At 51.8% G+C, this 22817-nt stretch overlaps 1 protein-coding gene across 5 annotated transcripts in view; it reads right to left on the minus strand.

The window, feature by feature from the left end:
* GDPD5 (glycerophosphodiester phosphodiesterase domain containing 5) overlaps window positions 1-22817 on the minus strand; it is a 90976-nt gene that overhangs the window by 23153 nt on the left and 45006 nt on the right. For 4 of the 5 annotated variants that reach the window (XM_053560277.1, XM_053560279.1, XM_053560280.1 and 1 more), the window contains exons 3-5: window positions 20421-20596; window positions 4099-4202; window positions 309-402 (exon numbers count right to left, since the gene is read on the minus strand). In XM_053560277.1, the coding sequence (XP_053416252.1) occupies window positions 309-402; window positions 4099-4202; window positions 20421-20537 (315 nt within the window). In that variant the 5' untranslated portion in view covers window positions 20538-20596. Of the gene's footprint in view, window positions 1-308; window positions 403-4098; window positions 4203-20420; window positions 20597-22817 lie in introns of those variants that run through there. The other variant, XM_053560281.1, reaches the window with a different exon arrangement.

Consider the following 22817-nt stretch of genomic DNA (forward strand, 5'->3'; position numbering starts at 1 on the left):
GAGCTCCTAGGCCAGCATGGGGATAGATCTGAGTCTCAGGTTCCTGGAAGAGGAAGTCTGCAGTGGGCTAATAGCCAGGATGGCTCTCACTGGGTGGGGGGAAAACATTCTAGGAAGGGGCAGCTGGGGAGACTGGAAAAGCAAGATGACCTCCCACTTTGGGTACCATGGCTCAAAGGTACAGTGCCCCAGAGGGCCTAGGAAAAGCCAGCTTCCCACTTTTGATCAGGGCCAGCTCCTCCATCAGGCTGCCAAGTCTCCCTTCCCCTGGGAGCAGATCACCTGCCCTCCAAGACAGCCCCGCATACCAGGAGGCCAGCAATGTATGTGAAGGCAGCAGCTGTGGTCACAAGGATGGGCACAGGCCAGTCACTCCAGTAGCCCATGCGGTTGTAGAGGTACCTGCCAGGAGGAGGAGGGGTGGGGGTCAGACCTCCATTGGGCCACTGCTGGCCCAGGAACCAGGATGGTCTCAGCTCTGATGCAGCTGGGGAACCACAGGCTGGGCTGGGCTCAGTGACCAGGCCCTGCCCACCCAGAAACAATGCTCAGTGTCTCCTGATGCTCCGACGAACCTACTCATGGAGAACACCTGGGGACTAAGACGTATAAAGAAGGAAACAACAATTCCCCATGATTCTACTGCTCAGAAGAAAGCATTACCAAGATTGTGCTGAATTGTCTTCCTGCAGGATTCCCCCTCATGACTACATATTTGTGTAAAGCAAAGCTGGGCCCCCACTGCATACAGCACAGAGGTCAGGAGCATGGGCTTGGGAGCAAGGCACACATCCTGAATTCAAATCCCGATATGCCTCTCACTGGCTCGGAGCACCTTGGGGAGGTGACAGGCTTCACTGATTCTGAGATGCCATTGACTGTGCCCACCATCTCCATTTCAATGTTATAACCTGAAAACAGGAGAGCTTAGACTTGATCACGTATAATACCTAATTTCTCTGAATCTCAGTTTCCTCACCTGCAAGATGAGGGAGAAGTGAGGCAAGGCACAGTGTGGGCACTCAATGAACTTTCTAACACCAGTATTGACACTCATGCCAGTAAAATCCCAAAGAAATGTGATTTTTTTCAACAGCCATGTGGCCTTCCATTGAATTCACATGTAGCCAACTACCTACTGATGGTGCTCAATAGTTTCCAATTGTTCATGCTTAGAAGTTAAAACCCAAATGAAGATGTACATTTCTTTCTGTCTTTCTGATTATCTCCTTGGGATAGATTCCTACAGATAGAATTATAGGGTTAAAGGGAATTAACTTTGTAAGGTTTCTGATAGATAGTGCCTAGATGCTCTCTAGAAATATTGAACCACTCACTTCTTCCTTGTACAACTGGGAAAACTACAGCTCACAGGAAGCAATAACTTCTCAAGGTCATTAGAAGATCCAAGCCAACTTCAGCTTGCTGCCACCTTGGCAAGGAGCCTTGGCAGGGAGCTGTGAGGGGACACCAGCCCTCCCATCCCCCCTCCATACCAGGCATCTGCCCTCCCCATCAAAGCCCAGGAGAAAATCTGCCTGGAAGATTACTGAGTGCATTCATCTCTGTGCACAGTGGGGAAACTGAGGTATAGAGGGGCAGCACTTGCTCCCAGTAACTATTACTGAAAGATGTTCTGGTCCCATTTATCTCTCAAGCATGACATCTATTGGCAGGGGACCTCCTGGACAGTAACAGCCCTGACTCTCCTTGTCCAGGGCCAACCCCTTGGCTCCAGCTGCCAACCTCTTACTGTGTGAACTATCCCCAGGGACTCTTGAGAGCATCAGGACTAGGCCAGTGTCTCCTGAAACTAAGCACTAACACTAAGAATCTGAGGTGACAGGATGATCCCTGAGTCCCTGGCACCCATCCTCTGCTTGAGTCTCCCAATAATAGGGAGCTTGCTCTCTGTGCACAGTGGTAACTCCACAGGCCAAGTCCCCATCCCAGATCTGTTTGTGTTTTGCTGTGTGACTTTGGAAAGGTTACTTAACCTCTCTGACCCTTGGTCTCCTCAGACTGTCCTCAATACATATTTTTGGCACTAACTGGTAGTGTGGCCATGGATGAACCCTGTCCCTCTCTGGGCCTAATTTCTCCATCTATATATGATGGGGATGGGCCCAGTGATCTTCCAGGCAGCAGAAATGTCCAGGGTCTGTAGTCAAGAACCAGCAGGGAATATAACCCATGCTTTGGACACCTGCATAGATGAATAATTGATTTATGGCATTTAATAAAGGCCGGAGGCTACCTCTGAGACTTGGCTGGGGCTGCCGTTGAGCAGGGGCAGGATAGCAGCTTGTCTTTTATTGTGCTTACTAGTAATGGAGGCACAGCCTGGTGCCATGCAGAGAAGAGTGGACACCCAGCTCCATGAATCGGGTCTTAGGACCATCAGAGAATCCTAGAACCACAGCCCATCAGTAACCTAGAGTCCTAGAAATCCCCGACTCTAACTTCATAGCCACCTTCCAGCTGGAGACAAGGTCTCCTAGGAAGCAGCCTTCACGTTCATGTGCAGCTCTGAGCCCTTCCATGCCCATCGTTTCATCTCATCCTCAGAAAGACCTGATGAAGTCAGAGTTACCCCATTTTACAGATGAAGAAAGAGAGGCTTGGAGAGCACCAAAAACTTGCACATGGTCATTCTGTTCCGAAACTTCTGATCAAAAAGAAGGAACTGGCTGGGTGTGGTGGTTCATGCCTATAATCCTAGCACTCTGGGAGACCAAGGCAAAAGGATCCAACCAAGGCAAAAGGATCCATTGAGCTTAGGAGTTTAACACCAGCCTGAGCAAAAGCAAGACCCTGTTTCTACTGAAAATAGAAAAATTAGCCAAGTGTCATGGCAGGCATCTATAGTCTCAGCTATGTGTACTAGGGAGTCTCAGACTGGAGGATCACTTAAACCCAGGAGTTTGAGGTTCCTGTAAGCTTGGCTGATGCTATTGCACTCTAGCCTGGGCAAGAGAGTGAGACTTTGTTTCAGAAAAAAAACAGGGAGGAGGGAGGGCAATTGGTGGGGTCTCAAATAGTATACACAATTGATAAGTGTTCAGCACACCCACAAGGTGAAGGGCTCAAATACAAATTGAACTTTACCTAAGAAATGAAAACAATGTAACCTAAACATTTGTACCCTCATATTAATCTGGAAAAAAAAGAAAAAAACTCAGAAGGGAGGAGCTTGACTTTCAGGCCCAACTCTGCCTCCAACTAGCTATATGGCCTTGGGCTTTACTTTCTACACCTATCAATGGAACCTGGGTGCTTCCCTCCTCCCATGGCCTTCCAAACAAAAGGCAGGCAATGGAGGAGGGGATGAGGAAGAAATAGATGCCCCTCCTGTACCCAGCCACCTGCCTCAGACCGTCCACAAATGGCCCTGAGCCATCCCAGACCATAGCATCTGCCAGCCCTGCCCAGGGCCTTGGTCTTTCTACTGAGGCTGTAGTCTCTCTAGGCCTTGGATTTCTTTTCTATAAAGGGAGCGACCAGAGGTCCCCAGCCCCAGGCTGAGTCCTGCCCGCAGACTTACGTCTATTCTCTATGTTAGCAGCACCAGGAAGGAGTACCCTGTATCTCTTCTCCCATAGGCTTCAGCTCCTGCAAAGCCTTTGTTTTTCAGGCTCCCCACCACCTCTTCAGAAGACCAGAATGCAGCCTGAATCACCTGTGCAAACTCCAATGGGTCCCCAGGAAGCAAGCAGCTGAAGTTCCCAGATTACAATCCCAGCCATTCTTCAAGGCCTGGTTCCTATGCCTCCTCCACCAGGAAGCCTTCCATATGTCTCCATTGGGACTCCTCAGGGCATGGAGCTCTCTTTTTCTCTTCATATTTCTTGCCAGCCTGTGATCCCATATCCCCATCTCCCACCCACAGTCTCATCACCAGCCTCCTCACCCTATAGGTGGGCAGAACAGAAGCTCACAAGTGGATAGACCTTGCCCAAGGCCACACAGAGAGCTGGTGGCAGGGCATGGAGAGCCAACTGGGGGAGAGGCTAAAACCTCAGCCCCCAGGTCACAGCCACTGCAAACCTGGGACCCAGGCCCCCTTGACCCTGCCTGCCCAGCCCCGACTCCACTCACCAGTTGAATTCGTCATAGTCATTGTGGACTTCCCACCAGAAGTAGAGCCAGGTGAGCGTGAGGCCAAAGGTGAAGGTGAGGAGCAGGAACCAGAGGCGCTCCCACTGCAAGGGCAGAGCAAGGAGAGGCTGGTAAGTGGGGCGAGGGGCTAGCCCCCAGGCTGCCTCCCACTGGAATGGTTCCTTCCTCCCTTTTGGTGGCCACACCTGCTGGGCAGGCAAGACTGTCCTTTGTGCACTGGGAGAAACTGAGGCTCAGAGAGGGGAAGTGACCAGTCCAACCTCACAGAGCCCAAAGTCACAAAATAGTGGGGAGCCTGGAGCAGTTGGGGGTTCTCTGAGAGCTGTGATTTTGCTGCTGCAGCCTGAGGCCTTTCTGGTGTGTGCCGGTTTCCCCATCCTGGCGAAGGCCTCCAGAAGCAAAGCCCGCCCTGACGCGTTTGCACCAGCACAGTGATGGCAGTCTATGAAGTACAGCATGCTCGTTCCATCCTCACGCAGGCCTACAAAGCAGCTCTCGTTCTCCCCTCACCTCATGCTGCTGATAAAGACACTGAGGCCCAGAGGAATCAAGCAACTTGCCCAGGTTGCACCGCAAGTTAGCAGAGGATTAGGGCTGGGGCCCTGGACTCTGGACTTGAAGAAGTAGTGTCCTGCCACCTCCACTGGGCGCCAGCTCCCCCGCCCCCATCTCCAGCCGTCTGGGGGTGGGCCATGAGGTGACGCTGACCCCACGGCTGCTGCTTCCTGAGGCGCCTGCTCAGAGGTCTGTAGGCGCTTCCGCCTGCGCCTCTGGTCTATCCCTGCTTTCATTGTCCCCTTATCTTGGAAGCACAACAAGCTTGGAATATCCTGCATCCTGGGAACTGCTGAGATCATCAGAACAAATCAACAGCCCTTAAGGGGAGGTCAGTGTGAGGAGAGAATAGAGACACCTTCCCCTTAAGGGCCTGGAGCTGAGGCGTCCCCACCCCTGGGCTCTCTGCTACCGACCCCTCCCACACATGACAGTCAGCCCAGAGCTGTGGCACTACTCAATCTTGGTATAACTTCACAGGGCTACTCAGGCAGCAGGGACACCCTTCTGGGTGTGACCCCTGCCTTCTCCAGCTTTACCCCCAACCAGTTCTCTCAACCTGGAAAGGCCACTCCCCCTGGGCTTGTTCCCCCAACACTCACTCCATGCCTGGCCCCAGGCAGAAGGGCTTGTGCTTGGGTGACCCACCTGGGCAGGAGGGTGAGCCCCTCAAGTGTGGTGACTTGTGCTTGGGTGAGCAGCCGCCACCACTAGTGGCAAGGGCAGAACCAGGCTGCCTTGTTTGGTCCCACTTTGTACATGAACGGAGATGCAAAGGTGATAACGCCCTGAAAGGCAGTCTTTCCAGCAGGTTTAGAGTTGAGGGGATGGCTTCTCATTCTATCTGCCCCACCTGGACTCAGAATGAACAAACCTCAGGTCTAGGTATGGCAGAACCCAGCCATTCAGAAATGGGGAAAGCCTGGTTAAGTCAGGCCAGGCCACATGCCCTTCTGGAACAAAGGAACCCAAGACCCCTCAGCCAGACAGTGACCAGTACTGTCTGGGGGAACAGAGAAGGGTGGCAGCTCAGTCCTGCTTCTTGCCACCTGTCAGCAGAGCTGGGCCACACTGCCACATCTGAGCCGACACCTTCTCTCCACACCCCTATCCTGGCCAGCCCAGGACCCCAGGTCTAGTTCTTCTAAGAATTTCTTTTGCCACCTCAAATTCTTATTTACTCACAACAGCCCGCATTTCCTACAGAGTCCCAGGCCAGCTTAAACATTCGGGTCTCCCAAAGGGAGTGCCATGTCCTCCAGACTGACTCCCCACCCGGTCATGTCATGCCCCAGCTGGAGAGTCCCACTGGTCTGAGCTCTTCAGCAGATGTCAGGGCCCCCCACCAGGCCAAGGTCAGCCTCTGTGCCCACAGCCCTACAGAGGCACTTTATGCCCATGTAAAAGATTACCCATAGTTCCCCAGACAGGCTCTTTCAGGCCCCATGCCTTCACACAGCTCCATCCTCCATCTAGAAAGCAGCCTTTCTCTAGCCCCTCTGGGAAACCCTCCTCCTTCCAGAGTACCCTCCTCCCTGAGGTCTCCCCTGTCTGAGAGGGTGAATGTTATCTCCTCGGAACTCCTATAACCATCTGAGTTATGGCACAGTCCCAGAACTGTCTCTATACAAGTTGCTCCCCTTCCCCCTCTCTTCGCTGTACAGAAGCACCTTGAAATTTGGGTGGTATTTGGCCAGATGAGGTGGCTCATGCCTGTAATCCTAGCACTCTGGGAGGCTAGGCAGACTGCTTGAGCTTCGGAGTTCAGACCAGTCTGAGCAAGAGAGAGACCCCTATCTCTACTAATAATAGAAAAACTAGCTGGGCATTGTGATGAACGCCTGTAGTCCTAGCTACTCAGGAGGCTAAGGCATGAGGATTGCCAGAGCCCAAGAGTTTGAGGCTGCTGTGAGCTGTGATGATGCCATGGCACTCTACCCAGGGTGATAGAGTGAGACTCTGTTTCAAAAAACAATAACAACAACAAAAAAAAAAAAAGAAAGAAAGAAATCTGGGTGGTCTTTTTTTTTTTTATTTTTTTGAGACAGAGTTTCACTATGTCACCCTCAGTAGAGTGCTGTGGCATCACAGCTCACGGCAACCTCTAACTCTTGGGCTTAAGCGATTCTCTTACCTCAGTGTCCCAAGTAGCTGGGACTACAGGTGCCCACCACAATGCCCGGCTATTTTTGTTGCAGTTGTCATTGTCATCTAGCTGGCCTGGGTCAGGTTCGAACCTGCCACCCTCAGTGTATGTGGCTGGCGCTGTAACCACTGTGCTATGGGCACCAAGCCAAAATCTGGGTGTTTTTCATATTCTGGGTGACACAGGAATTTAAGAAAGATTTGATGGGCGGCGCCTGTGGCTCAGTTGGTGAGGCACCGGCCCCATATACCGAGGGTGGTGGGTTCAAGGCCGGCCCCGGCCAAACTGCAACCAAAAAAATAGCTGGGTGTTGTGGCAGGCGCCTGTAGTCCCAGCTGCTCGGGAGGCTGAGGCAAGAGAATCGCTTAAGCGCAGGAGTTGGAGGTTGCTGTGAGCTGTGTGAGGCCACGGCACTCTACTGAGGGCCATAAAGTGAGAATCTGTCTCTACAAAAAAAAAAAAAAGAAAGAAAGATTTGATAATGAAATGGAGTGCAAGTAAACACACTTTCTCCTACTTGAGTATACCCACCCAGGAGAGATTTCACTGGGGGCTTAATACCCCAACCCCACAGAGGAGTGCTCAGGCTTCTATGGACCCTGAGCTGGCAGCACCAGATGGCCACCTGCCCACAGAGATCCCTCTGCCCCAGCAGGAGCAGGGCCTCTATGCCTCTGACCAGAAGACGAGGTTCTGAGAGGGAGCCAGGGAAGGGGTGAGCCTCTGCTTAGGATGGGTCCTGTCCCAGGCAAGTAGCCTGGAGGTTGAGTGGGTAGAGAACCTGCTACAGGTGCTGAGGGGCCTTCCTGCAGCAAGGTGTGATGCAGGACCCAACACTGACAGATGGTCAGGGAGACCACAGGTGTTGGGAGGGCCTGTAGCAGTGCTGGGCTTTAGCAGGTGGGGTGCAGCAAGGGCCATTGTTCTCACTTGGACAAATCCAAAGATTGGGGCAGGGCAGGATAGTGCAGGAATGGCTCTGGGGACCAACCAGGGTGACAAGACTAGAACCGGCAGGTGGGTGAGACACCCTGACAGAGGGATGGGGGCAGGGCCTAAGGAACAAGGAACTAGAAACCCTATTATCAGAACTGGGACGTGAGCTGGGGCGGGGGCTGGGATTGAGGGCCTGGGAGCTGGAAGCCACAGGGAGCCTGTAGATGAGGATGAAAAGGCCCCAGCTGCAGGGGAAAAGAGGCAGGGGGGCTCACTCTAAGAACAATCAGCGGAAACACCAAATGGCAGGGGCTAGAAGAAAGGGAAGGGGAAGGTGGGGAAGAGGCCTGGAGCAGCTCTGCTGATAAAGAGGCTCCAAATGGCACTAATGGTCCCTGTCAGGGCTCATTAGGGTGGAGAAAGGCCTGTACAGCTCCATCTGTTAACAGCCAATCTGCCTCTGGCCTGGGGAGATGCTGCCCCACAATCACTGCCCTAATGCCCCTGCCATGTGGAGAGGGCCCTCGTTCTTTCCTAGTCTGTACCCTGCAAGGGGCTATTTACTTAGGGATATTTATCCTTGTCCCACTGAGGCCCAGAGGGCCACCACACCAGCTGAAAGAGTAGTGAGCTGCACCATGCCCAGGAAGCATCTCTCATATCAAGGTGGCCATAAAGGTATGTACTTATTATGACAGTTTTATAGTGCATGGTGGCCAGGTGTCCTGGGGAAGAGATTCCTGTTGAGGATTTGCACAAAGGCTCAACATAAGTGAGTGGAGGTGAGTCAGAGAGGTCACCAAGGAGAGGTCACCAAGAGGATAGGATGGGGTTTGAATCCAGTGTCCTGACAGGATGCAGTTCTCTGGAGGACCCCTCGAGGGCTAGCCCAAGATAGCTCCCCTCAAAATCCACCCTTATCCTCTGGGCAATCTAGCCCCAGTTTGGCCCCTTGGATTCTCTCTTCCCTTTTTCTGGGGTCCACCCCCAGGCCAGACCTCTTGCTCCTTCAAGAAACCTTTCCATCCCCCAAACCTCCAAAGACCTCCCTTCTCTGACCATCCTGCACAGTCACATTCCAAAGTATGGAGATGGAAAGAGCGTGGATGCCGAAGACAGGGCTCTGCCACTTGGGCAAGTCAGTCAATCCCTTTGAGCCTTGGTCGTCACTCCTGGAAATGAGAATAATGACCTGACCTTGGAGGGATGCTGTTAAACAAGCTTATAGGCTTCAATGGCACACAATAGGTGCATCCTAAGGGATAGTCCCTGGGCTATGAGCTCCTTCAGGGCAGAGATGGCCTGAGCTATTTCTGTGTCCCCAGGCCCTCACACAGAGGCCATCACACTGGGCACAAGGTGATGCTCAGATATGGTAAGAGAGACAGAAGTATAAATGTGAGACAGGGTGATGCAGGGCCACCTGTGGACAGGGCCATTGTTCAGGCCCCAGACCTACCCTCAGGAAGCAGGACAAAGGCCAAGGCAAGCTGGAGCTGGGGGCACTGCCACCCCTTGGCAGAACAGTCCCTAAGCTGGCCCAGCTGCAGCAGGTGGGGACCAGGTAGGAAGAGAACAGCTGCGGCAGCAGGTGACCCTGTTGTGGACACACAGGAAGCTCCATCCCTGCTCCCAAGGGACAGAGGCTGAGGTTGGGCGGCTGGGCCGGAGAATCCGGAGACTTGGGCATCTAGCCTCATGAACCCTGTCCTGTCTCCTCCAGGAAGATGAGCCCCCTCCATCATGATCTGGGCAAGATAGGCCAATGTCCCCAAAGGCTACTCCTCCTCCTCACTCTTTCCTGCCAATGGTCATGTTTCCTTGTCCTGTCCTATGCCTCCCAGCCCAGAGCAGAGCCCTCTGCATTCAGTGAAGAGAGTCCAGAAAGGAGCTTCTGAGCAGCTGCAGCTCACAGTCACGAAGCTCGACTGAGCCTCAAAGCCAGGCCCTGTGCAGAAAGTGTGGCCATAGCCGCTGGGTGGAACTGCTGCCTTCCGCCACTCTCCTTAGGCTCCTGGTGGCCCCACACTGCAGCCCCAGGCCAGGATGCACACAGCTGCCCCTCCCATTACAGGGGGCTCAATAGGACACAGAACACCTCCTCTGGGTCCCCAAACAGAACTTGGGGTCTGAACTCTGCAGGCCAAAAAGGGGAGCAGGAACTGCTGGCCCCACCCTGGCAACACCACAGACTTAGAATCAGACTGCTCAGAACCAGAACTGTCTTTTCAATTCCTGGTCCCCTGCCTGTGACCCCAGGGCAGAGACCTGTAGTCTCCAGGACAGGAGCTCACTCTGCTCTGGTCTGGTGGCTCCAGGCCTGCTCCCTCCAGATAGTGTGGTCCTCTCTGGACCCACAGTCCTTCCTCCCAGACCAGCAGCCTGACAGGGAGGCCAGCTTGGGGATCTCACAACACTTGGTTAGAATCTCAGACTGGCCTCTCCTAAGTGACCCTCGGGAAGACATTTATCCTCTCTGAGTCCAGTTTCCTGTTCTGTAAAATGGGGACAGGTGTGTTTGCATGCTCTATAGACCTCTAAAACCTCACATACACGGTGTCTGGGGAGGCCCTTCCCTCTGCCTCTTGGGAAGTGGAGCTGAAATTAGCCTTCTCTGCTCCCTGTGTCTGGCTCTGATACCACATAGAACATGTCCAACCAAGAGGGAAGAAATATTGAGGTCAAATGACCAAGGAAGGGTAAATAGAATAAAAGGCTGGATTTTAATCCCTGCCCTTCTTCCCATTAGCTGTGTGGCCATGGACCAGTCACTTAGGACCTCCAACCTCAGCTTCCTCCTCTGTTCACAGAGATGACATCACCAGCACCTCACAGGAGGGCTGCCAGGCCCCAGCACGATTACAGATGTAAGCTGTAAGTCTGTAAGTTGCAAAATCCACGATCTTTCCTATAATTATCATTTCGAGTCTGACAGCCCTTTAATTATGTGAAGACAGTGATCAAGCCTTTCCCCTCCCCTATTCTACACCACATTTCTCCAGTTGCTAAGGACAGAGAGACTGATCGTCTACCCTCAACCCAGACGCAGAGGTCAGGCCTGGCTCTGCAGGCTGTGACCCCAGGAGCAGGCACTGTTGGAGGAAGAAGACCCTGGCATAGCAGCTGCCCAATCCCACTTACAGGCTGCATTGCGGGCTGTGGAGCATGGGTCCTATGTGAGTTCATCATGGCGTTGGGGTGAGGGTATGGTAAGAACCCTGAACTTGTTTCAGCCCATTCTCCCCACAGCTCTGAAAAGGCAGAGGTAAAGAAACCCAGCCTCAGATAGTGGAAGTGAGTTGCCCAAGGTCACAAAGGGCAAACTAATGCTGGCGCCACAATTCACATGCAGGTCTGGGTGACTCCAGTGTTCCTGTCTCAGAACAACAAGGGATAGGACATGTAATTATGCTTGTCTGACCAAGAAAGGAACAGGCTCAGAGGGGGAGAGCCTTGTCTAAGGTCATACTTCGAATTACAGGCAGTGCCAGGGAAGGAACCCTGAAATTTTGGAGTTAGACAAGATGTCAGAGACAATCTTGACTTTATCTTCTAAAGGTCCAATTAAGAAAAGGAGAAACTGAGATCAAAATAAGGAGAATGGCCTGAAAACATGGATGCAGGATTAGGACATTAGTAAATGAGGGGAGAGATAATGTAGAATTCAACAGATGCTGTTGGGCCATCAGGACATCAGACATCCATTCAGTAAAAAAAAAAAAAGAAAAATTGGATGCACTCTGGGAGGCCGAGGTAGGTAGATTGCTTAAACTCAGGAGTTTAAGACCAGCCTGAGCAAGAGGGAGATGCCATCTCTAAAAAACAGTTGGCTGTTGTGGCAGGTGCCTGTGGTCTAGCTTCTTGGGAGGCTGAGGAAAGAGAATCTCTTGAGCTCAAGAGTTTGAGGTTGCTATGAGCTATGACGCCGCAGCACTCTACCAAGGGTGACAAAGTGAGACTCTGTCTCAAAAAAAAAAAAAAATTAGACACTCTACCTCATACCCCTTACCAAACTAAATCCAGTGTCTCCCTCCCACATCCTTGCCACCACTCTCTTCCAGTCATTCTATACACATGCACTTTGCCTTTCTGCTGAGCGTTGGATACTTGGAGATACATCAGGTCAACCTGAGCCATGACTGAGCAGCAAACAGGTGTTGCCAGTCCTGAGACTGAGCGTTGTGAAAGGGACTTGCACGTGCTTCTTAGGAGCTCAAAGCCTAGATCCTTAATGCTGCCAAGAGGGGGGATGGCCTGGAGGGCTTCCTGGAAGAGGAGACACCTGGAGCAAAGCAGAAGGAAAGGGTTTGATGAAAAGACAAGTTCAAGTTCAAGTTGGGTGAGCCTCTATCCAAACAAAAGCAGCAGAAGACAAGAAGTCATGGAGCAACGCAGGTTTGCTTTAGGGAACTGGCTTCTTTTCTTATGGGCTTTCTCCATGTGAGAGTATTAACCTTCATACATAGTGTACAGTGTTGCTCATTTTTTTAATTTAACTTAATTTTGTTTATCATGCTCTTTGCATAAAAATTTAACTTTTTATACAATCGAATCTATCCCTCTTTATGCACTTTGCTTTCGGTTTCACAGTTAAGGAAGGTGGCATAGGTTATATATTTAAGTCATGTTTTACACTGCTGGTGTCTTAGTTTCAGTGTTTACGTTTAAATCTCGAATCCACCATCTACCTATAGCTCCGTATGTATATCATGTGCACGGAGAGAGGTTTGAAAGCCTGATCTCTAAAGCGTGAAGACTAGAATTTCTTTTTCTTTACATCTTTCTGAGTTGTTTGAACTTCCTCGACGAATTTGTTTTCTAAATAGAAAAAAAGTTTAAAGATAGAAAAAAACACATTTTAATCCATCTGGAATTTATTTTAGTGTAAGAAGCAGGGGTCTAATTTTACTTTCCCCAAATGGATGCTTCAGCTGTCTGTATACCATTTGTGATACTCACAATAATTTCCACATTCATTTACCACACAGTAAATTCTCAGATGTGTGTGGCTGTGTTTCCAGGTTTTCTAGTCTGTCCCCACGCTGCCCTTTCCCCTTCACGCTGGTTCTGCCTGGCACAGCTCCTTCCCACGCAGTCAGCCCTTCCCCCATTGTGGTCCCAGCTCTGTTTTGAGGAGACCAGAGCCCTGCTGTGCCCTTGACACAACACAGGCCTGCAAAAACTGGGAGGGAGAAATTGAGGGGTGCCTACCCCTGAGTCTGCCACCTGTGGGCTAAATCTTGTGCACCTCAGCTCTTCCAATTGTCAGCCTGGCCCCACCTTTGCCAAGTTCCAAATCGGAGGACTGATGCATGGGCAAAGCCTAGGAAATCCCAGCTGAGAGGGGTGCGGGGAGCTCCCAGAAGGGAGAGATGGACAGGCTCTGGAAGGATCACCTGGCCTTGACCTGGGAGATTTGGGGGAGGGGGCAGATCCAGGAGGTTTGAGAGATATTGCAGCATTAGGGCCCAGCCAGGAAAGGGATTAGAATCTCCACCCCCAGCCAGCTCTTGACAGCCTGAGAGGCTGGATTTATTTTTCCGGGCTACAGAGAGCCTGGCAATTAGGCCTCTGTCTGCTCTCGCTTCTGCTGGGGCACACTGAGAACACTTCATTAGGCAGGAGAATGCAATCAGGCCCTGCCTGGAGCAACCTGTCTCTTTTACCCATCCCTCAAGTCCCATCAGTCCCTCAGGAAAACAGCAGAAAAGCAAAGAGGCCCTTAGAAAGGACTCTCCATAGGGCCCTGCCCAGGGCACGGGTGGGTGGCCCAGCCCCTTCCCTTGCCAATACCCACTCTCTCTCCCAGGTGCTCACAGAGCGACAGCACCCAGAGAGAGCTCCACCACTCCCCTGGAGTGTGGAGTAGCCTTGCCGGGTGCCCTCAGTGCTATTCTGCAGGAGCTAGGTAGGGTGTGGGGTTCCCACAGGCAGGAGACCACACAGCTTTATTGCAGTGATAAATCCTCCTCTCCCTGTGCTGCAACAAACCGGGCTATCCAGCCCCTCCTCCCTCTCATGGATATAATAATATCATCTCCTAGTTTCTTATCCTCATAGCAACCCTGCAAGAGGTATTATCACTCCCATTTTAGAAGCAGGAAAAGTAAAGTTCAGAGGGTTCCTCTCTCACCCCTACTGGGTCCCTTTTCCTCAAAGCACCAAAAAGGAGAAAGCCATCACTTTGAAAGTTTGGAGGGCAGGCACGTTTCCCCAGTGGAACAATGGTCTCTTCTGGTATGAGGCACAAGTTCATATCCATTATCGAATTGGACCCTCAGGACATGGATTTGTACCTCCATTTAACCCACAAGCAAGTTGAGGCCTGTGGAGGGTCTGGGCCTCATTTAAGGTCACCCTCTGTCACTGGGAAGCAGAGTAGAGCTCAGGCAGCAGGTCTGTGGCCCAGGATTGCCCCAGTTGCACATCTGGCTGAATCCAATCACACCCTGGAGCCCATCTCAAAGGCTGCTTCACTTATGAAGCCCACCCTGATTCCTGAGTGGGATCTGTTCTTTCCAGCCCAAGTCCCTGATACAAACCTACCTGGTTGACAGGATAGAGAGTGGGGAGGGGGGGGCAGATGGGAAACTTACCTCCCCCCTCTCTCTGGCAGCATGAGCCCAATCCCAGCGTCAAGGGTGGTTCTGGAGGTCCCACTGGCTGAATCAGCACCCTCCCCTGCCAACCACAGCCAGGGCACAGGAGGCAGCACCAAGAACACAGCACGCACCTGTCCACACATGCATGCTCGCCTTCACTGCACACTCCGGGGGGTCCTGCCTCCCCACCCAATCAGCAAGATGGCAGGCCCATCCTGAACTGGCTTCCACACCCAGTCTTAACTGCATACACTCAATCATCCTGCCAGTAGCTCACTTGGCAGACTTTGCCCGAGGATCCCCTCTGAGCCAGGCCCCTGCAACACTCAAGAGTCTAGTAGGAGATGGAGAAAAATCATAATCCACATGGCACACAGGCCAAAGTGCTCCAGGAGCCCACGGGCGAGAGAGAAGGAAGGAGGGTGACTGTTTTAGTGAGGTAGGGGGAGGGGCACGTGCAAAGAGTCCAGAGGCAGAGAGGAGAAAAAAAGGGATTCCAGCCAGAGGGAAGGGCAGGAGCAAAGGCCTGGCACTGTGAAGGTCTTTTCCCTGGGCTACCTTGGGAATGAGGCGAAGCCCAGCATAGCCAAATGATTATGTGGAGGGGCAAGGGGCAGAAGAGGTGGGGATGGATTTCCCTATAGCAGGCATCCTCCTTTTCCCCATCACATCTCAGTATAGGAGGCAGGAGCCTGGGGCTGGGGAAGCTTATTTGTTGGTTCCACTCCCCCACTACTGTGCTCTTCCTGGACTCTGCTGAGACCACTCTTCTTACCCATTCCTAGGGTACAGCAAAGTTTCCCATCTCAAGGAATGGCCTCCCACAACCGGGAGGGAAATTGTGGGGTGATAGGAGTCATCAGAGACTCTTCTCAATCTCAATCCACAGTCTATTGATTAACGTTCTTGATATCCCTGGAATTCCTCCCCTTGCTTACACCCCTCCAAACCCCCTACCACCACTACCCTCCCCAGGCCTCAGCTTCTCTCCTCTGGCTCCCTGGTCCTCCCCACCCCAATTCAAGGCCCTGCGAACATGTGCTATGATTTAACCACAGTGGTCCTTGCATGGCCTGAGTCTGACTGAGGCTCCCCACTGCCAGGCTGAAGTCCAGACTTCTCATCACAGCTCCAGGGCACCGGCCTACTTGGCAACACCTTCCCCCCCTCCTCACACCTGAGCCACACTGGGCAGAATTACTTTCAATTCCCAACACAAGACACTGTCTTGCATACACAGTTCCCCCTGCCCTGAACACTTTTCCACTCTGGCAAGATGGAGCTTGCTAGGAGGCCAGCTCAGGCAAGCTTTCCCATTCCTGGGTTTCCCTGGGCCTCTGCAGCGACTGCCCTGGGTGGTCTGGGTGTATCTGTTCCTATCTGCTCCCCAACCAGCCTGGAAGCTCTTCAAGGGAGGGAAGAACCAGGTCTGATATACCTATGACCTCAGAGCCCAGAACAGATAGTAAGGTGAATTTGTTGATTGAATAAGTAACCCATGTGCCCCAGACAAGACTGGTGTGAAATAGGGGAGAGGGCACAGGCCTGGAGTTGGGAGCAGGGGGCTTAAAGAAATCGTTTGCTCTTTCTGGAGCCCCATCTGCAGATGGAGGGGTCAATTAAGATTATGCCAACCTTCAAAGGATATGTGTACCGTACAAGTGCCATTATACTCTTGTCTCATTCAAGGTCTCTGTCTCGGAAGTTCCTCCAGGCATCTGACCTATACCCATCCATCTTGGAACAGACAAGCTGGTTTTGAGACTATGCTGCCTCCTACAGACACACGGTCTTCAGGGGATGGCCTGAAAACTGTCTTCTGTCCTACCAAGTCCTTAATTGGCAGTATTAGAGTAATGAGTCATAGACAACAAGCAATTAATTATCCTCAGTTATAAAAAGGTCTGCTTCCCTTCCTGGCTGTTGATGGGGTGGCCCCCTGCTGCCAGGCTTCTCCACTCCTCAGTGCTGGGGCAGGAGAAGAGCCATTCACCTCTCTGGTCCTCAGTCTCCTGCTTCCTCGTCAAGTGTGTGTTCTGGGGGGAGGAGGCAGTGTGGGCCCAGGCCTGGAGGAGGTGAGGCTTCATCAGTCTGGCTGAGCAAGAGGAGGGAAGCCAACATGGGTGGGGAGATGGTCCTTTCCAAGTGCTCCACCCACCCTCCCCATTTCCCAGGACCCACCTCTGCACAGTAGGGGCTAGATCTCAACTAGTGAAACCCTGAGGGTGCCTAGGCTAGCATTCAAAGATACTCCTAGTTGCCCCAAATGCTACAGATCCAGTTCTTGTTCTCATCCATCAGGCAACTTCTCAAGTCCTCCTCCTGGGGTCTCCTTTTGTCTTCTTCCAGCAGGCGCTCATTAAAACACATCCATGGCTTGGCACCCATACCACAGTGGTTACGGCATCAGCCACATATACAAAGACTGGCGGGTTTGAACCCAGCCCGGGCCAGCTAAATGACAATGACAACTGCAACAAACAATAGCCAGGTGTTATGGCAGGTGCCTATAATCCCAGCTACTTGGGAGGCTGAGACAGGAGAATTGCTTAAGCCCAAGAGTTGGAGGTTGCTGTCAGCTGTAATTCCATGGCACTCTACCAAGGGTGACATAGTAAGACTCTGTCTCAAAAAAAGAAAAAAAACACACACATTGCCTGTGGCTCAAAGGAGTAGGGTACCAGCCCCATATATCGGAGGTGGCAGGTTCAAACCTAGCCCTGGCCAAAAGCTGCAAAAACAAAACAAAACAAAAACAAAAACCCACACACATCTTCAACACTCAGGCACAGTGGCTCACACCTGTAATCCTAGCACTTTGGGAAGCCAGGGCAAGGAGAGGCAAGGAGGATCACTTGAGCCCAGGAGTTTGAGACCAGCCTGAGTACCATAGTGAGACTCCGTCTCTACAAAATACTTAAAAATAAGCCTGGTGTGGTGGCACATGCCTGTAGTCCCAGCTACTTGAAAGCCTAAGGCAGGATCACTTGAGTATAGGAGTTTGAGGCTGCTGTGAGATATGATCACACCACTGCACTACTCCAGCCTAGGTGACAGAGTGAGGCCCCATCTCTAAAATAAACGATAAAGATACACATCCTCAACACAGTTCTCTCCTCTAACTTCCAGTCCCCTGAGGCTCAAGCTGCAAATCCATCATTGACTTTGTGTGTGAGGGTTCTAAAGCCTGATTTCTCCATCCACAGAACCATTAAACATGCCCCCCCGGGTGTGATAACAATGAACAGGTATATGCATGTGAGCCATTTGCTCCTTGCATACAATAGGTACTTAATAAAGGCAACTGTTACTCTTACTGTCACACTTCATTTTCCAGCTCGAGGATGAGAATGGAATGTGTCTGTGACTCACCCACCTGTCTGTCTCCCCATTTCACAGGTAAGAGAGAGATACAGCTTTACAGAAGCACTTGAACCCAGCTTCTCTGAGTTGGGAGCTGTAAGGGGAGAGTCCCCAGAAGAGGAGGTGGGAATGAGGTGAGGCCCCAGGCCCAGGCCTCTCCACCACCCCCAAGCCAGGCAGCTCTCCTCTCCCAGCAGCTAGCCTTTATTTGTTCAGCTAAACCTAGGGAGTTCCCTATTCTGCATGACCCGTCTTTGAGAAACCAGATCACTCTTCCTTCACTGGGCCCAGCCTGTCACCTGTTTTAGGGGGGCTGGGGAGAGAGAAGAGAAAAGGCAAAGGCAGAGGCTGAGAGCCCAGGAAGTGGGAGGAGAGGGGGTAGGAGGTGGGTGAGTGACTGCGGAAAAACGGGTGGGGAACAGACGATGCTCATCTTTAGCTGTGGGTTTGAGGTCACTTAAGGTGACCTCAGCCCTTCCTGCAGAGGTGCTGCTACCCAGAGCTGCTGCAAAGCCCTGTCCCCTCTTCCAGCCTGACTTGAGGCCTCCTGCTACCTCTTTAAAAGGCTGGGCCCCAAATTCTGGCATTGAGGAGCCCACACTGCTCTGGTTCCCAGTGAGCTCAAAACCAGACTCGGGCCACCTCCTCCCACCAGGCCTGTGCCAGCTAAGCCAAGACCCATCACCTCCTGACTGCCTAGCCTAGGACTGGCTGGCCTGGACACACCAGGGAGTGAGGTGTTCTGGGAGATGCACCCTCCTCTAGCATCTGCCCTATGGTGCTGCTTAGGACCTCGGCTGTCCTTCTCCTCCTTTTGGCCTCAACTGTCTCCATATCCCCAGCCCCACCAGTGGCTGCTGGACCTGTCCCCTCAGGTCCAGATCCAGGCCCTGCCCCTCACAGTTATATGATTCAGTCATTCCTGCCTCTGGCTTCTGTGTGCCCAATGTGACTCACAGGTCATTGGGAGGAACATGCGTGCCCAAGTGTCAGTGCCTGGCATAGCACTGGCTCACTGAACACATGGAGTGCCAGCCACGGCTGAGCTCCTGCCTTTCCGGACACAGAAAGGCCAGGGCAAGGGAGGCCTGCTGCCTGCCGGGAGCAAAGTAGAGTGGCCGCAGAATTCTGAAGTCACCAACCCAACACCTCTCCCATTTCAGAGACTGAGAAGCTGAGGCCTGCACATCTGAAATGACCTGTCTCAAAGGTTAGTCAACAGCTAGAACGTGCTCATCTCCTTTCCTCAGCCCCGTGCCTCCTTGACAAAGCTGTGTTAGCGCCTCCTGTTCACAGGTGAGGAAACTCACAGGCAGCTAGTGTGTGTGGAGCGGCTGGCATGGGCACACATGTCCCTTGACTGCATAGCCCACAGCCTGCACCCCGTGGGGAAATCCTGTATCTGCAGAAGGGGCTGTAACGCATGGTGCCTCCAAGGGCTCCCCGAAAGAGGCTTGGGGGTGGCGCCTGTGGCTCAGTGAGTAGGGCGCTGACCCCATATACTGAGGGTGGCGGGTTCAAACCCGGCCCTGGCCAAACTGCAACAAAAAATAGCCGGGCATTGTGGTGGGCTTCTGTAGTCCCAGCTACTGGGGAAGCTGAGGCAAGAGAATCGCCTTAAGCCCAGGAGCTGGAAGTTGCTGTGAGCTGTGACAGCACGCCACTCTACCAAGGGCAATAAGGTGAGACTCTATCTCTACAAAAAAAAAAAAAAAAAAAAGAAAGAAAGAGGCTTGGGGTTGGGAGACTGGGCTTCAGTTCCTGCACTGCCAAGGGCTACTTTGTGGCCTTGTGTGGCCCGTCTTCCTGGCCTCAGATTGGCTGTGTGGCTCCTCCATGCTGGGAGTGGGGACATGGCATGTTCAGGGGTCATTGAACCCAGACTTCATCCCCCACCAGCACAGGCAGAGGTAGGCAGACAGGCAAACAAACTTTCCCAGCTACCCTTCAGACAACCCACCTACTGTACCCCCTCAACTGCACCCCCCACCCTCACCACTCCAGCCTGATTTGGGGCTGGCTGAATTTGGTGGCTAGCTTCTTTGTTCAGACAAGCAGGAGGAAGGAGGAAAGTTGTCGCCCAGACAGCAAAGTTTTTAGATAAACACCACACAGGCATTGGGTTCCTTCAGAGGAGAAACCAGATCCACCAGCTGATAGTGCCCCAGGGACAGAGCACAGCTTGGGGAGTGAGCTCAGATCTGGCCTGGGAGCCCCACACTGAAGGGAGCTTTTTCTCTCTGGCTGAGTGCCTGCTGCCAGCTCTGGCGGGCCTGTAGCTCAGGTGACTGGGCCCCAGTGCCAGGCCACACAGCACTGCCAGCTCCCAGGCTCCAGGATGGCCAGGCCCACCTCCTCATCCTCTCCTCCACCACCCGCCTGCTTGCCTGTCCAGCCAGATCTGCCAGGAAGCTGAGAACTGCTCACCTTGGGGTGACCCTTCCCTTCTGGAGCAGCTTCGCTCCCACATGGTTGGAGGAGAACTGACAACTGGCTATGTCCCTGAGAGGAGGAGCTCCACCCCTGCCTCCCTGGTCAGGTAGATCCAGGAATTACTGTGGGCCCATTTTACAGAGAAAGAAACTGAAACTGGTCAGGAGCCACAGAGAAGAGACAGAGCTAAGACCCAGCCCACCCCCAGCCCCTCAGGCTCAGTGGGACTCATTGGGTCCCTCTGACCCCGTCCCAGCGAGGCTCACCGGCGTGGTGTCATCGTGGGAGCGTTGGTAGCGCTTCCAGCGGCAGCCATAGATGCCCGTGAGGCAGGAGAGGCACAGCTGGGGCTCGTAGTACTGTAGGGGCTGGTGTCTCACCATGCTCGCGCCTGCCACCCTGGCACCCGGCCCTCAGGCGCCCATGGAGGCCCTGGCTGGTCCTGTGGGAGGAAGCACAGGATGTGAGGGGCAGGGAAGGAGCCTAGTCATTGTAGCCTAGTCAGGGTGGGTCAGCCCTGCTTAAAGCACCGCAGTGGGTCCTGGTCTCACCTGGAGTCAGAGGTCCACCCTGCAGGTCACCAGGGACCTGTCTGTCCCCTGCTTCCCTCCTATGACCTCATTCTCCCCACTCTTTCACTTATCGGCATACTGAGCACCTTCATGTTCTTCCCACTTGCCTGACATGCTGCTATGTCTTCTGCCAGGCACGCTCTTCTCATAGAAACCTGTGTGGCTCCCTCTTTCCCTTCCTCTCCTCATGTCTTCACTCAAATGCTCTTTCCTCGATGAGATTTTCCTAGATCACCTTATGTAAAACTGCGCCCTCTTCTCATATTCCCTCAGATCCCTCTCCAATTCTCAGCTTTATTTTCTCAATTATGTTCTTAAATATAACTTATTTGTTTTTTTTCTTGTCTGCCTACCCACTACAATGTAATTTTCATGAATACAAGGATTTTTGTCTGTTTTCTTCTCTGATGTCTCCTCAGTAACTGGAACAGTGCCTAGCACATAGACTCAAAATAAACACTTTCATATAAGTTGTCATAAAAGCTGACATACATTGAGCACTCAAAATATACCGGACACTGCCTGAATCCTTCACATTCACTATTCCATCTCGTTGTCGTCATGATCACCAAAGTGGCATACTGTGCCCTAAAGCCACTTGACAGTTCAACTAACTGAGGCTCAGAGAAAGGAAGTGGCAGTGCCTGGCCTGCAGTCATTTAGCTGGGTGTGGTCAATCTGGGAACCCGCTGCAGTGTTTCAAAGTGTTCAGGGAACTCCTAGCCCGGTGAGGGTGTGGGAGGATGGTATAGCAACAGCAGGTTCAACTGTCACTGCCAGGAGCAACTCCTCCAGCCTGCTTGGTGCCCTGGAGATACCTGCAGAGGGCTCAGCCTCCTGGGGCTCATGTTGGGTGAGCGTGAGCAGGTGGCAATTGGCTTGACATACCATGCACGCTCTGAAAGTATCAGGTATTACCCGATCCTCACCGCTGTGAAGTAGTTGTTATTATTATTCCATTTTGCAGATGAAGAACCCAAAGCTCAGAGAAAAAAATGATTCACACAAAAGTGTACAACTATACTGAGGTGTCAGGACTCAACCCTGGTCTGTAGGACTCCAGAAACTTGAAGTCCTATGTTTTGTACTAGGACCTTTCCTGGACCCTGGAGACAATGTAAGCAGGACACAGTGGCCTGTCCCCTCAAAGGATAATCAGGGACTGCTCCAAGCACCTTATATTCATTCACTCTGACTGCAGCCCTATGAAGTATCACCATTTAAAAAAATGAGATATAATTTACATGCCATAAAATTTACTCCTTTACAGTACACCTTTCAGTATTTAACATACAGTATCAGTTTCTCATATATTTATAAAGTTATACAACTATCGCTAATATCTAATTTCAAACCATTTTCATCAACCCCACAAATTCTCCCATATGCATTAGCAGTCACTCCCCAATTGCCCTAGCCCCATCAAATGGAGTCATATAATATGTGGCCTTTTGTGTCTTGCTTCTTTCACTTGGCATAATGTTTTTAAGTTTCGTCCACGTTGGAGCATACCATCAGTACTCCACTCCTCCTTACGGCTGAATAATATCCAATTACTTGGATTTACCACATTTGGTTTAGCCATTCATCAGCTGATGGACATCTGAGTTGATACCACTTTTTGGTTGTTATGAATAATGCTTCTATGAATGAGTTTTTGTGTGAAGATATGTTTTCTTTTATCTTGGGTACATATTTTGGGATAGAATTGCTCAGTCATATGTTCTTGTACATTCAACCTTTTGAGGACTTGCCAAACTGTTTTCCAAAGTGGCTGTATTGTTTTACATGCCCAAAGGATTATCATTATCTTTCCATTTTATAGATGAGAAATCTGAAGCACAGAAAGGTTTAGCCACTTACCAAAAGTCACACAGCAGAGCCAGAATTCATACCCAGGCAGTCCAGCTCCAAGGGTCATGCTGTAACCCAGGGGTTGGCATACTGTAACCCATCGGCCTGCCAAATCTGACCTGCTGCCTATTTTTATACAGCTCACAAGCTAAGAATAGTCTTTACATTTTTAAGTCATTGGGAACAAAACCAAAACTATCTTGTGACACATGAAAATTATATGAAAGTCAAATTTCA

Source organism: Nycticebus coucang, chromosome 14, assembly GCF_027406575.1.
Source record: "Nycticebus coucang isolate mNycCou1 chromosome 14, mNycCou1.pri, whole genome shotgun sequence".
Lineage (NCBI taxonomy): Eukaryota > Metazoa > Chordata > Mammalia > Primates > Lorisidae > Nycticebus > Nycticebus coucang.